General features: G+C 41.4%; 1 protein-coding gene across 4 annotated transcripts in view; it reads left to right on the top strand.

Moving 5' to 3' along the window:
- LIN9 (lin-9 DREAM MuvB core complex component) overlaps positions 1-14,003 on the top strand; it is a 51,198-nt gene that overhangs the window by 21,127 nt on the left and 16,068 nt on the right. For all 4 annotated transcript variants that reach the window (XM_058669265.1, XM_058669266.1, XM_058669264.1 and 1 more), the window contains 6 exons: positions 3,446-3,579; positions 5,171-5,296; positions 7,084-7,241; positions 8,725-8,858; positions 12,948-13,067; positions 13,307-13,408. In XM_058669265.1, coding sequence (XP_058525248.1) covers positions 3,446-3,579; positions 5,171-5,296; positions 7,084-7,241; positions 8,725-8,858; positions 12,948-13,067; positions 13,307-13,408 — 774 coding nt within the window. The remainder of the gene's footprint in view (positions 1-3,445; positions 3,580-5,170; positions 5,297-7,083; positions 7,242-8,724; positions 8,859-12,947; positions 13,068-13,306; positions 13,409-14,003) is intronic.

The raw sequence follows: 14,003 nt of genomic DNA, 5'->3' as shown, positions 1-14,003 counted from the left end.
CTCCTGGATGTTGTTTCCCAATTCTTTCTCTAGATATTATTTCATTGAATACACCTTTAATTTCAGTTTCTTTGTCTGCACCTTCTGGCACTCCCATAACTTTTTTTTAAGAAGATTTATTTATTTTTATGGCAAAGTCAGATATACAGAGAGGAGGAGAGACAGAGAGGAAGATCTTCACTCCCCTAGTGACCGCAACGGCTGGTGCTATGCTGATCCAAAGTCAGGAGCCAGGAACCTCCTCCAGGTCTCCCATGCAGGTGTAGGGTCTCACGGCTTTGGGCTGTCCTCAAGTGCCTTCCCAGGGCACAAGCAGGGAGCCTGATGGGAAGTGGGGCTGCCGGAATTAGAACCGGTGCCCATATGGGATCCTGGCACATTCAAGGTGAGGACTTTGGCCACTAGGCCACCATGTGGGGCCCACTCCCATAACGCTTATTTTGACCTTTTCATACTGTCTTTCAATTCTTGAATACTTTTTTTTGGCCTGATCCAGCTCTGCTTCCTGCATTTTGTTTGTTTCCCCCTGGTGTCAGAAAATGTCTTCTGGGCCTTGCACAGTGGCCTAGCAGCTGGGGTCCTCACCTTGAACTTGTCGGGATCTCATATGGACGCTGATTATAATCCTGGCAGCTCTGCTTCCTATCCAACACCCTGCTTGTAGTCTGGGAAAGCAGTCGAGGATGGCCCAAAGTCTTAGGCCCCTGCACCCACGTGGGAGACTTGGAGGAATTTCCTGGCTCCTGGCTTCACATTGTGGTCACTTGGGGAGTGAATCATCGGACTTTGGATCTTCCTCACTGTCTCTCCTCCTCTCTATTTAGCTGACTTTGCAGTAAAAATAAATAAATTTAAAAAAAAAAAAAAGAAAAAGAGAAAGAAAATATTTTCCAGTTCTGAGATTCTTTCTTCTGCCTTCTTCATTCTATTTTGGAGACTCTCCACTCTCCTTTTAATTTGCTCTACTGTATTCTTTATTTCTGGTATATCAGCTTTCATGTGATTCATTTCCTGTGTGACATATTCCTTAATTCCTTGAACTCTTGTATTCCACGCTTCTTGTTGGTAAGAAGCTTTAAAACAAGTGTTTTGAATTCTGTATCCCCCATTTTCTCGATGTCTTCCTCAGTGAACTCTGAGGTTGACAAAGGGATTTGTTCCTTTGCAAGGGAATCTTCTGTAATATTCATTGTGCCTCTGTCTCTTCTTTTGCTCTTGGTCATTGTACTTCTGGTTATTAGTGTCTCCTCTTGGAGCAGGTTTCTAACTTGTGTCACCCACAGGTCTACAGTTCAATTTTACTTATTGCAATTGGCCACAGCTGTTTTTTTTTTTTATAAGTTTTATTTTATTTTTATTGAAAGGGTAGATATACACAGAGGAGGAGAGTCAGAGAGGAAGATCTTCCGTCCGATGGTTCACTCCCCAAGTGACCACAACGGCTGGTGCTGTGCCCATCCAAAGCCAGGAGCCAGGAGCTTCCTCCAGGTCTTCCACACGGATGCAGGGTCCCAATGCTCTGGGCCGTCCTTGCCTGCTTTCCCAGGCCACAAGCAGGGAGCTGAATGGGAAGTGCAGCTGCCAGGATTAGAATCAGTGCCCATATAGGATTCCAGTATATTCAAGGCACGGACTTTAGCCGCTGGGGCACGCCACCGGACCTGGCACACAGCTCTTTGTTTGCAGTCACTTATGCCACTCCCTCGAGCAAGTTCCAGGTCTGAGTTCTTATGTTAGATTTCCACCATAGTCTCAGTGGCCCCAGCTTCTGACTCACCACTCTCTACCTCCTGTGATTTCATGCTGAGGCTGCACCATTGTCTGTACAACCTTTCTCCCACTTCCAGTTTGAGTAGGTCCCAGGATTGGGGAGACACCAGGTGTCCTAAATAACTAGGTTGTTGTGGTGCTGATCTTGCTGGAATCTGTTGGCCCTGAGGCCTGAGGACCACACGGACCTATTTTGACCCATATGTTACCATAGTATTATTTTCCCTGTGGGACCAGTACAATGCCCTGAGCTCAGTGAGTTCTCACCGAGCTCAGCACATGTGCAGCTCACTGTTGTCCCTGCAGTCTTAAATTCTTTGCCATACTGTAAGAAATGGCACCTGATGTGCCACTAGTAGAGTTCTTGATCTGCTGGCCATCAGATCTGAGGGCTACCCAGGCCTGTCTTGGGTGGAACCTGTAAGATGTAAGTTGTAGTTCACAGAGTCAGAAATGAGATCACTCCCAGCTCTGTGCATGCACAGTCTTGCCCCATAGCCCTTGCCTTCTTAAACAAAATGGCGCCTAAATCGACTCTAGGAGGAGAACTGGGCTGTGAAATCCACCCTGTTCCTGCACCACCCGTCTGGGACCTGCTGCTCTGTGTCTGCTTCTGGTCAAATCAAACAGACCAGCAGGATGGGCAGTTCTTTGTCTGGATTCACCTCTAGGTCTCTGGTAAACGTCCCATCCCACCTTGTTGCTGGTGGAGTTCCAGCTGTCAGTGGAGTTCAGATCACCATTTGCTGAATGCTACTGGGGTATCAGTCACTGCAACACCACACCGTTGTTTTCACTGCTTCCCTGTGTCTGTCAGTCTCCAGGTACCCCTCTGCTGTTGTTCTGTTCTCTTCTATTTCCTGGAATGTGCCCTCCCTGCTTCACACTGGCTAATATTTCTCTGTTTAAATGTGTCCTTACCCTGTTCAGCCACCTTGATTCCAAGGATTTTTAATATCCATACCCACGAACATTTTCTGAGTTTTCTGATACTTTGGCTGATTGTGTTATCTGTGTTACATAGTTATTGAATGCTCTGGTTTGGTATAGAATGCACAGATGAAAATTTCTAGGCCTTGTGACTGCTTGAATCTTTACATGTGTTTGTCTCCACATCTCACAGCAGTCTAGGAATATTTCATGTAAATCTTTTCTTCCAGCAATTTTTAATGCAGTGAAACATAGTAAAAGCAAATAATTCACCTTTCTTGTCAGAATATCTTATGAAACTAAGGGCTTTACTTTTGTAAGAAATAATTAGGTGTGAATATTTGACCTAGCAGTTAAGATGCCAGTGTCCCAGACTGCAGTGCCTGGATTTGACTGCTGTCTGACTTGCAATTCCAGCTTCCTATTATTGCACACCCTGGAACGCAGTAGTGATGGCTCAAGGGGCTGGATCCCTGTCACCTATGAGGGTGATCTGAATTGAGTTCTTGGCTCCTGGCCCCAGCCTTTGTGGACATAGGGGAATGAACCAGCAGATTGGAATTTTGCCTCTCTCTTTCTTACTGTCTTAGCCTCTTCCAGCAAGTAAAAAGGAATGTTAGGCAAAAAAATCCCATGTTGAATCTTTGTAATTACATGTAATTTATCACTTTGCATATATACTCAGTATTAAAAATTTTCATTTTTACTTATTGGAACTGTAATTAATCTCTGTTTTATTGTATAGAAATTTACAGCAACAATGTCAACACCAGATAAGAAAGCATCACAGAAGATTGGTTTTCGTTTACGGAATCTGCTCAAGCTTCCAAAAGCTCATAAATGGTGCATATATGAATGGTTCTATTCAAATATAGATAAGTATGTATCATGGTTGGTATCATGAATATTGCTTAGACTAGAAATTTAAGTTTTTAAATGTTGCAAGCTACAACCTTTTCAATAGGTCTAATTTGATCCTTTTTCTTGACTCTGTCTATCTGTCCTTCATTCCAGTTCGATTTTTTTATTTCTCATAGTTTTTGTCCTCACTCATTTTAGGGAAAAGGTTAGATATTTCTGTGAAAAATTAAAGGACAGTGTACTTCCATATTATACTTTACTAACACTTTAGAGATATACTAAGCAAAGCAACTTTAATTGCAAAGAATGTGATTTTTTTTTAAAAAAAGATTTATTTATTTATTACAAAGTCAGATATACAGAGAGGAGGAGAGACAGAGAGGAAGATCTTCTATCCGATGTTTCACTCCCCAAGCGACCACAACGGCCAGTGCTGCATCGATCCGAAGCTGGGAACCAGGAACCTCTTCCAGGTCTCCCATGCAGGTGCAGGGTCCCTAGGCTTTGGGCCATCCTCAACCGCTTTCCCAGGCCACAAGCAGGGAGCTGGATGGGAAGTGGAGCTGCCGGGACTAGAACCGGTGCCCATATGGGATCCCGGGGCGTTCAAAGCAAGGACTTTAGCTGCTAGGCCACACCGCCGGGCCCGAATGTGATTTGTTTTGTGAAGCTTGAAATGTTAAGTGCTAGTGTAATAGAGAAATTATGAATTATAAAGATAACTCAAGAATTTTAGGAAGGTGGTCTTAATATTTTAGGGATGGTATTGAGCACTTTATTTATCCATAAATAATAAAATAAAATAATCCATAAATAATAAAATAAAATAAAATATTTGGTTGAAATCCAATTATTCAACTATAGGATTCATTGAGGAAATATTTTGATTTCTAATCCTTGGTCACTTGCCCATCAGTGGACCTTCGTTTGCTGGCTTTACTTTCCACAGTGATTGCCTCCTCTAAAGCTTGTGACTCATGAATATTCATATTTGAACCCAAGGTGTTTATATCATTGCCATGATTGGATCCTGGTTTCCAAACTCCTGAATAGATGGAGTTGTTTTGTTCTTTCCCACAGGCCTTCCATTAGTTTAAACATGTCCTTGCTTGATCTGGGATTCATAAAACTAATGTAACCCTCTAGAGCTCTCCAGTGTTCTTAACTTGGCTAGGTCCTAAACAGAACTCCTTGGTGATGGTATTACCTTTGGGACAAAGATACTTTGTTGTTAATGTTATGTGTCTACCAGATGTAATGCCAAGGCCAGGATAGCTTCCCAAAGGATATTCTTAAATTGCAGATTGAACAAAAATCAATGTCTCCTATAATCTCTAGCACATACAGGATTTCCTGAGTAACTTTTACACATCAATTGTTTTACATGCCAAGGATTAGTTCAGTTGTAACATTTGGAATTTGTGCTTTTGTGTGTGCTGTGTGTGTGTGTGTGTGTGTGTGTGTGTAGGGTGGAGATAAAAATTGACATTTTATTGACATTTTATTGTTAGTATGCTAGGGAAAATTAGAGTGTATATTTTGAATTACATGTCTTTTAAGAACATGCACATTGTATATTAACCATTAAAATACCATTTCTGTTTTACAGACCGCTTTTTGAAGGTGATAATGATTTCTGTGTGTGCCTAAAGGAATCTTTTCCTAATTTGAAAACAAGAAAGTTAACAAGAGTAGAATGGGGAAAAATAAGAAGACTTATGGGAAAACCACGGAGGTAAAAATTATATTTTTGTTTGACATTGATTATACCTGATAGTATCATAGCTACATTGATTTTCTTTCTTATTTTCAAAATGACGAGAGTGCCAAACACAACTTTTTTTTTAAAGATTTATTTTTATTACAAAGTCAAATATACAGAGAGAGGAGGAGAGACAGAGAGGAAGATCTTCTGTCCGATGATTCACTCCCCAAGTGAGCTGCAACGGGTCGGTGCGTGCCGATCCGATGCCGGGAACCAGGAACCTCTTCCGGGTCTCCCACGCAGGTGCAGTGTCCCAATGCATTGGGCCGTCCTTGCCTGCTTTCCCAGGTCACAAGCAGGGAGCTGGATGGGAAGTGGAGCTGCCAGGATTAGAACTGGCGCCCATATGGGATCCCGGGGCTTTCAAGGCGAGGACTTGAGCCGCTAGGCCACGCCGCTGGGCCCCAAACACAACTTTTTAGAATACTTGATTATATGTTTAGTGTATCCTGCTAATTTTTTTTTTTTTAAAGATTTATTCATTTTATTACAGCCAGATATACACAGAGGAGGAGAGACAGAGAGGAAGATCTTCTGTCCGATGAGTCACTCCCCAAGTGAGCCGCAACGGGCCGGTACGCGCCGATCCGAAGCCTGGAACCTGGAACCTGGAACCTCTTCCGGGTCTCCCAAGGCATTGGGCCGTCCTCAACCGCTTTCCCAGGCCACAAGCAGGGAGCTGGATGGGAAGTGGAGCTGCCGGGATTAGAACCGGCGCCCATATGGGAACCCGGGGCTTTCAAGGCGAGGACTTTTAGCCGCTAGGCCACGCCGCCGGGCCCTAATTATTTATTATAAGTGTTTTATATTTTCTTGAGTATCATATAATTAAATGTGCAATTTGATTTTTTTTCAGATTACCCATTTTATAAAGGTTTATTTATTTTTATTTGAAAGGCAGATTTACAAAGAGAGAGAGAGAGATCTTCCATCCACTAGTTCACTTCCCAAATGACCACTGGTTCAAGCTGAGCCGGTCCAAAGTCGGTCTTTCTTCTGAGTCTCCCACATGGGTGAAGGGACCCAAGAACTGGAGCAATCCTGTTTCGATTTCCCAGGCTATAAGCAGGGATTTGGATGGAAAAGTGGAGCAGCTAGGATATAAACCAGCAGCTGTAAGGGATGCCAGTGCTTATACAAAGGGGAATAGCCTGTTGAGCCACTGTGACAGCCCCCTTTTGTATAATTTTTACTCGTTATTTAGTTTTTGAGACAGTTTACATGACTGGATTTCACAATACTCCTTTGAAGGTGGTAGTCAAAATGGCATGAAAGTCACATATAAATATTTCTGTTCGTTGTAGAATTTGAAAATGGGAGCAAGATGGGCCCTTGAGAGCAAATTCAGTCTGTACTTTAAGAAATCTGATTGAACTGTACACAGTGAAAAGTTTCATCGTTAATTCCTGTATTAGTGTGCTCACTGGGTTACAGAGAAAGTATCGTTCTTCTGATTAGAACATTGAACTTTGTCCTTAAGCCCCACACACAGTTTTGTCAAAGATAGTGACCAAATCCTGTGGTTTTGTAGAAATGAATAAACTGGACCTGTTTATGTAGCTGTCTCTAGTGAGAGCCTATTTTCCCCCCTCCTTTGAAGAAATTAAAGGTAATATGCTTGGAAGCAAGAGAATTTCCAAGAACCATAATTAAATACAGTACTCAAAAAGAATGAAAATGAAAAAGAACAGTGAAATGGACAAATTTAAAATTTTTGTATAGGACAGTTAATGGCTTTATGACTTTTGTAATTTTAGGTGTTCTTCTGCATTTTTCGAGGAAGAAAGATCAGCTTTAAAGCAAAAACGGGAGAAAATAAGGCTATTACAACAAAGGAATGTTGCAGATGTTTCACAATTCAAAGATCTCCCAGATGAAATTCCTTTGCCTCTGGTTATTGGAACCAAAGTTACAGGTAGGTGGAGAACAGTTTGTTATTTTGACTTGTAACTTTCAGCTAAGGTAATGAAACTAACTTTAGAAAGCAAAAGTATCCTTTTTTTTTTTTCCCTTAAAGATTTATTTACTTTTTATTGGAAAGTCTCATTTACAGAGAGGAGAAACAGAAAGAGAGATCCTCTTTCTGCTGGTTCATTCCCCAAGTAGCCACAAATCCTGGAGCTAAGCCAATCTGAAGCCAGGAACCAGGAGCCCTCCTCAAGGTCTCCCACGTTGGTGCAGGGTCCCAGTGCTCTGGGCCATCCTCAACTGCTTTCCCAGGCCATAAGCATGGAACTGAATGGGAAGCTGGGCAGCCGGGATTAGAACCGGTGCCCATATGGGATCCCAGCGTTTTCAGGGCAAGGACTTTAGCTGCTCGACCACGACGCTGGGGACAAGTTTACTACTTTTAACTAGCTATTAACTAACTGTCACAGATTTTTGCCCACTGACCCTCATCAAGTCTTCCTTATAACAACAACACTGCACATTTTCATGACCAGCCCTTCTCTAGTAAAACCCATTTTTGCTAACAAAGTTGATGGTAATGGTGGTAATATGAATAACCCTCATATAACAAGATTTTGTCTGTTCTAAGCTGAAACCTCAACTATTTTTCTCAGCAATAAGCATTTTACAATTACTTGTTACAATGATTCATTTTCAGTGCTCTAGAATGGCTGTTTTTGACCCTCTTTTTTGAGAGACCAGGAGAGCTCCCATTACCTGACTCATTTCCCAAATACCCTCAAATGGCCAGGGCTTAGTACTCAACACATAGCCAGGGCCAAAGTAGGAACTGAGTTTCTTTGAGTAATTCCTACTGTCTCCATGCATCTGCATAGGCAGGATGCAGTCAGAATTTAGACCTGATAATCAATCCTAGGAACTTTGATATGGGATATTGATGTCTTTTGTTTGTTTAATATTTGTTTTATTTGAAAGAGTTAGAGAGGGAGACGGAGAGATTTTTCCATCTGCTGTTTTATTCCATAAATGGCTTTCCTTCTCTGTAAGATCTGACTTTCCAAAAAACACAAATAATAAATCTTTATTTAAACAAACAAACAGAAAAAAAAGAAGAAATAGAAAAAAAAAAAAGAAAGATGTGGCCCTAACAGCTGGAACTGAGCCAGTCTGAAGCCAGGAGCTTCTTCTGGGTATCCCATTTGGGTGCAGGTTCCTAAGACTTTGAACCATCCTCTACTGCTTTCCCAGGCTACAAGCAGGATTCTGGATGGGAGGTGGAGCAGCTGGGACACAAACTGGAACCCATATGGGATCCTGGCACATAGAGGCAAGGATTTAGCCACTGAGCCACCACACCAGGCCCATCAAATAAATAAATCTTTCAAAAATTTTTCTGTTGTTTAAATGAAAGTAAGTTACTTAGGATGGTTTTCTATTTGACAACTCTTTGTATATCTCAAGGATAATACCTCTGTTTCTTTTCTCAGCACGATTACGAGGTGTTCATGATGGTTTGTTCACTGGACAAATAGATGCTGTGGATTCTTGTAATGCTACGTATAGAGTAACCTTTGATAGGGCAGGCCTTGGAACCCACACCATCCCTGACTATGAAGTTCTTGTAAGTATTGTATTCTATTATATTTATGTTTTATAGCTATTAAATTGTTAGATATTTCTTATAAGTTGTGTTTAATGATAGAATCAGGACTTGAACTGACAGAGGGATAAAATATTTAGGGGTTCCCAGTCCTGTACTAAACCCCTGGAGCAGAACTGTACTGAGGTCTTCTTCCATATGCCAGAGACGAGAATCCCTGTATTGTACCTTACTCTCTCTCAGTAGTATTTTAATGTAGCAGAACTGATTCTTCCTGGCCAATCTTCAATAAGAAGTTGCACACTGTTTTTATTTCATTTGTTGGGTTAAAATATAGTCCTCCTAAAAGTGTTTTCAGATTAGGAAATGAGTAGGTGCGTTGACACAGAATGCTGAGCCACTTCTTGAGACATCCTCAAGAAATGCTAGTTTGATTCTGTCTCTTCCGTTTCTAGTACAGCTTTCTACTAGTGCATCTGTGGACACAGCACATGATGTTTCAAGTACTTGGGCCCATAACACCCATTGGGAGGCCTGGATGGAATTCTAGGCTCCTGGCCCAACCCTGACTGTAAATAGACATTTGGGGAATAAAACAATAGATGGAGAATCTCGAATCTCTCACTTTCTATACATGTATGTGCATGTGACTCTGCATTTCAAATAAACAAGCTTTGAAATTTTTTAAACAATATCTTATACTTGTTCCTGTTTTCCTTCACACTTACACAACTTGAATGTTAACTACTTCACATTTGATATACTGAAACTGAGATATGAGTGTATTAAGTCAGTTATTCAGGGTTATAGAGCTATTTTCTGTCCAACTAACAGTGGAATTCAGATCATTTAAAAATTTCTGATATGCTCTATTTCATTACTGGACCATCATTTTACATTCATTCTTTATTTAGCCACATCATGGAAATTGTTCACCTTTAATAAAATAATTTTTTAAAAGATTTATTTTTATTACAAAGTCAGATATACAGAGAGGAGGAGAGACAGAGAGGAAGATCTTCCGTCCGATGATTCACTCCCCAAGTGAGCCGCAACGGGCCGATGCGCGCCGATCTGAAGCAGGGAACCAGGAACCTCTTCTGGGTCTCCCACACTGGTGCAGTGTTCCAATGCATTGGGCCGTCCTCGATTGCTTTTCAAGGCCACAAGCAGGGAGCTGGATGGGAAGTGGAGCTGCCGGGATTTGAACCGGCGCCCATATGGGATCCCAGGGCTTTCAAGGCGAGGACTTTTAGCCGCTAGGCCATGCCGCCAGGCCCTAATAAAATAATTTTTAAAGATTTTTTTTAATTTATCTGAAAAGCATAATTAGAGACAGAGAGGTCTTCCATGTGGTTCATACCCTACATGGCCATAGCAGCCGGAACTAGCCAAACAGAGCCAGGAGCTCCTTAAGATCGCCCATGTCAATATGGGGACCCAAGTACTTGAGTCATCTTCTGCTTTCCCTGACACCTTAGAAGGAAGCTGGATGAGAGCCAGGACTTGAACAAGTGCTCATATGGGAGGGATACTGGCCTTACACCACATCATCAGCTCCAAATAATTTTTTAATAGTATTGAATGTTTTTTTTTCTTTAAAGATTTATGGGCCTGGCAGCGTGGCCTAGCGGCTAAAGTCCTCGCCCTGAACCCGCCAGAATCCCATATGGGCACCGGTTCTAATCCTGGCAGCTCCACTTCCCATCCAGCTCCCTGCTTGTAGCCTGGGAAGGCAGTCAAGGATGTCCCAAAGCTTTGGGATCCTGCACCCATGTGGGAGACCTGGAGAAAGTTCCTGGCTCTGGATCAGCACAGCACTGGCTATTGTGGCCACTTGGGGAGTGAACCATTGGACGGAAGATCTTCCTCTCTGTCTCTCCTCCTCTCTATAAAAAAGATTTATTTGTTTTTATTGGAAAGACAGATCTACAGACAGAAGGAGAGTCAGAAAGATCTTCATCTGCTGGTTCACTGCCCATGTGGCTGTAATAGCCAGAGCCAACATTATACAAAGCCTAGAGCCAAGAGCTTTCTCCAGGTCTCCCATGTGGTTGCAGGGTCCCTTTGGACCATACTCAACTGCTTTCCCAGGCCACAAGCATGGAACTGGATGAGAAATGAAGCAGCCAGGACACTAAATGGTGCCCACATGGAATCCCAGTGCTTTAAAGTGAGGATTTAGCCACTGAATCATTGTGACTCACCCCCAAATAATATTTTTAGTTCATTTATTTTTATTTGAAAAAAAAATTTACAGAGAGAAGGAGAAACAGAGAAAGATCTTCCATCCGTTGGGTCACACACAATAGTCACAGTGGCTGGAGGTGAGCTGAAGCCAGGAGTCAAAAGACAGTCTTCTTTAGGATCTCTCACATGGGAGCAGGGTCCCAAGGACTTGGGTCATCCTCTGCTGCTTCGCAGGTCATAAGCAGGGAGCTGGATGGAAAGTGGGACAGGTGGAATAGGAAATTATGCCCCTCCCCCAAAAAAGAAAATGATGCCCATATGGGTTACCAGCGCCAAAGACAGAGGATTAGCATTATATCACTGTTGCAGCACCTAAATAATTTTAAAACTAATGTAAGTATGCAATCTAATAAAGTTTTAAAAATGAATAATTAGGGGTCACATTAAACCACTGTGTACAGTGGTTTAAGCCACAGCCTGTAACATTGGCATCTTCATACGTCTCATATGGGTGCCAGGTCATATCCTGGCTTCTCCACTTTCAGGGCGCAGTGCAATTGCTCAGTTAGCTAATCCTCCCTCCCAAATACCAGGATCCCGTATGGGTACCAGTGCATGTCCCAACTTCTCTGCTTTCCATCCAGCTCCTTGCTTGTGGCCTGGGAAAGCAGTGGAGGATCACCCAAAGCCTTGGGACACTGCCACCCGTGTGGGAGACCCAGAAGCTCCTGGCTCCTAGCTTTGGATTGGCTCAAATCTGGCCATTGCAGCCAATTGGGAGGTCTTTCCTCCTTTCTGTAAATCTGCCTTTCAGATAAGAAAAATGAATAAATCCTTTTTAAAAAATGAATTAGTATTTTATAATAGTTTTCCTCAAAACATTTTGAAAATTAAATTGTTCACTTTTGGCTCTTTTGTTATTTGTGACTTGATTGTGACCTTTTAATTAAAACAAAAATTTCTATTTCCTTTGTGCAAAAATAGAACAGAAGATAGTTTCTTTTCTGACAGGTGCTTTTAAAAGCTGTCTGTTTTATCACTTCTCAGCCTTTTGGCAACAGGGGAGAAAGACAATTTGGACTATGTCTAGAGCAGATTGACCCCTTGTAAATTTTTACTTCAAGGATGCAATCCTCAAATGTCCTCTTTTTGGGAAATTGCTTTTCTGCTTTGTTGTTGTAATCTCAAATTTTGGTGGGGGTAAAATTAAGCATTAGCTTTAATTATGGCAGGATTTATTAGATGGTATAAATGCAGAAAACCAGAGTTGGTCATAGAATACTCTAATATTATTCTTTGATTCTTGAAATTCTTTTGATCCTTTGTTATTTTTTTTCTCTTGATTCTTCTCTTTTGCATGCTCAGTCTTTTAGAAGGAAAGTAGTGTTTGCATATTCTGCTTTTAGCTGTAGCCCTTGATCTTTGTACAGTTACACTGCATCGTAGAGATACTAAACCACAAAATAAGCTTTAATACAATCATCAATTACAGTATATGTCTATATATCTCAAGCTGAAATACAGTATTTTTAAAGATTTTTCTATTTTTATTGGAAAACAGATTTACAAAGAAAAGGAAATACACAGAGAAATATCTTCCACCCGCTGGTTCATTCCCCAGCTTGCCACAACAGCCGGTGCTAATCCTATCCAGAGCCAGGAGCCTTCTCCAAGTTTCCCATGTGTGTAGGGTTCCAAGGGATTGGATTGTCCTCCTCTGCTTTCCTAGGCCACAAACAAGGATCTGGATGGAAATGGAGTAACTGAGACATGAACTGGTGCCCATTTGGAATGCTGGTGTTTGAAGGTGGAGGATTAGCCAATTACACAGTCACAGTAGCCCATGAAATACAGTGTTTGTTTCTAAAGCTTGAACAATTGGTAAATTTCTTTTTTGTGTGGATTTCTATTTTCTCAAAGAGTAATGAACCTCATGAGACAATGCCAATTGCTGCCTTTGGACAAAAACAACGGCCTTCTCGGTTCCTTATGACTCCGCCACGGCTGCATTATACTCCACCCCTCCAGTCACCAATTACAGTAAGTAATTTTTTTTAAATGTGATCAATAATTTAATTTTTATGTACATGGACAATGTTGTTATAAAGTACACATCTATTATGACTTAAAGAGGGCTCTATATATCTTAAGTTGTCAAGTGTTTTTCTTCTTACTGAATCTGAACATAATTACAATAGGATTTTTGTTTTACCTAAAAATAAACACTTTCTTTTGAACAATCTGTCATTAAATGATTCCTTTCCCTTTTATTTCCGTAGGATAGTGATCCTTTATTAGGCCAATCACCTTGGAGAAGTAAAATATCTGGTTCTGACACTGAAACATTAGGTGGTTTTCCAGTAGAATTCCTTATCCAAGTGGTAAGAATTGCTCTGAATATCTTGCTGTTTGTTTAGAAACTAGAATATGGTTTGTCTTAGTACAACTAAAATTTTTCATGTGATAATTTTTCTTTAGATTTTATTTTATGTGAAAGGCAGAGTTATAGAGACATGGAGAGAAATAGATGTTTCATCCCGATTCACTTCCTCAGTGGCTGCAATGGCCAAGGCTGGGCCAGGCAGAAGGCAGAAGCAAACAGCTTCTTTGGTGTCTCCTGCAGGGATGTCAGGGACCCAAGCACTTGTGTTAACTTGCAGTGCTTTCTCAGGCCAGTAGCAGAAGCTAGATTGGAAGTGGAGCAGCTAGGACATAAACTGGATTCTCATATGTAAAGGTAGCATCACAGTATTTTTACCTCCTGTCATAATGCCAACTCCTGTGATCATTTCTATTTAACATTCTTTTATCATTGTATATGTTTTAGGATATCTGCAATTCCAAAACACTTTGAAAATAAGCAAAACAAAAATGTCTTTTTGGTGAGCTTTTGTTTGGCTGATTTGAAAAATAAAAAATCAGGGCCCAGCGGCGTGGCCTAGCGACTAAAGTCCTCACCTTGAAAGCCCCGGGATC

This window comes from Ochotona princeps, chromosome 10 (assembly GCF_030435755.1).
Source record: "Ochotona princeps isolate mOchPri1 chromosome 10, mOchPri1.hap1, whole genome shotgun sequence".
NCBI classification, from domain to species: Eukaryota; Metazoa; Chordata; class Mammalia; order Lagomorpha; family Ochotonidae; genus Ochotona; species Ochotona princeps.
This window is presented reverse-complemented; position numbering and strand designations above follow the sequence as displayed.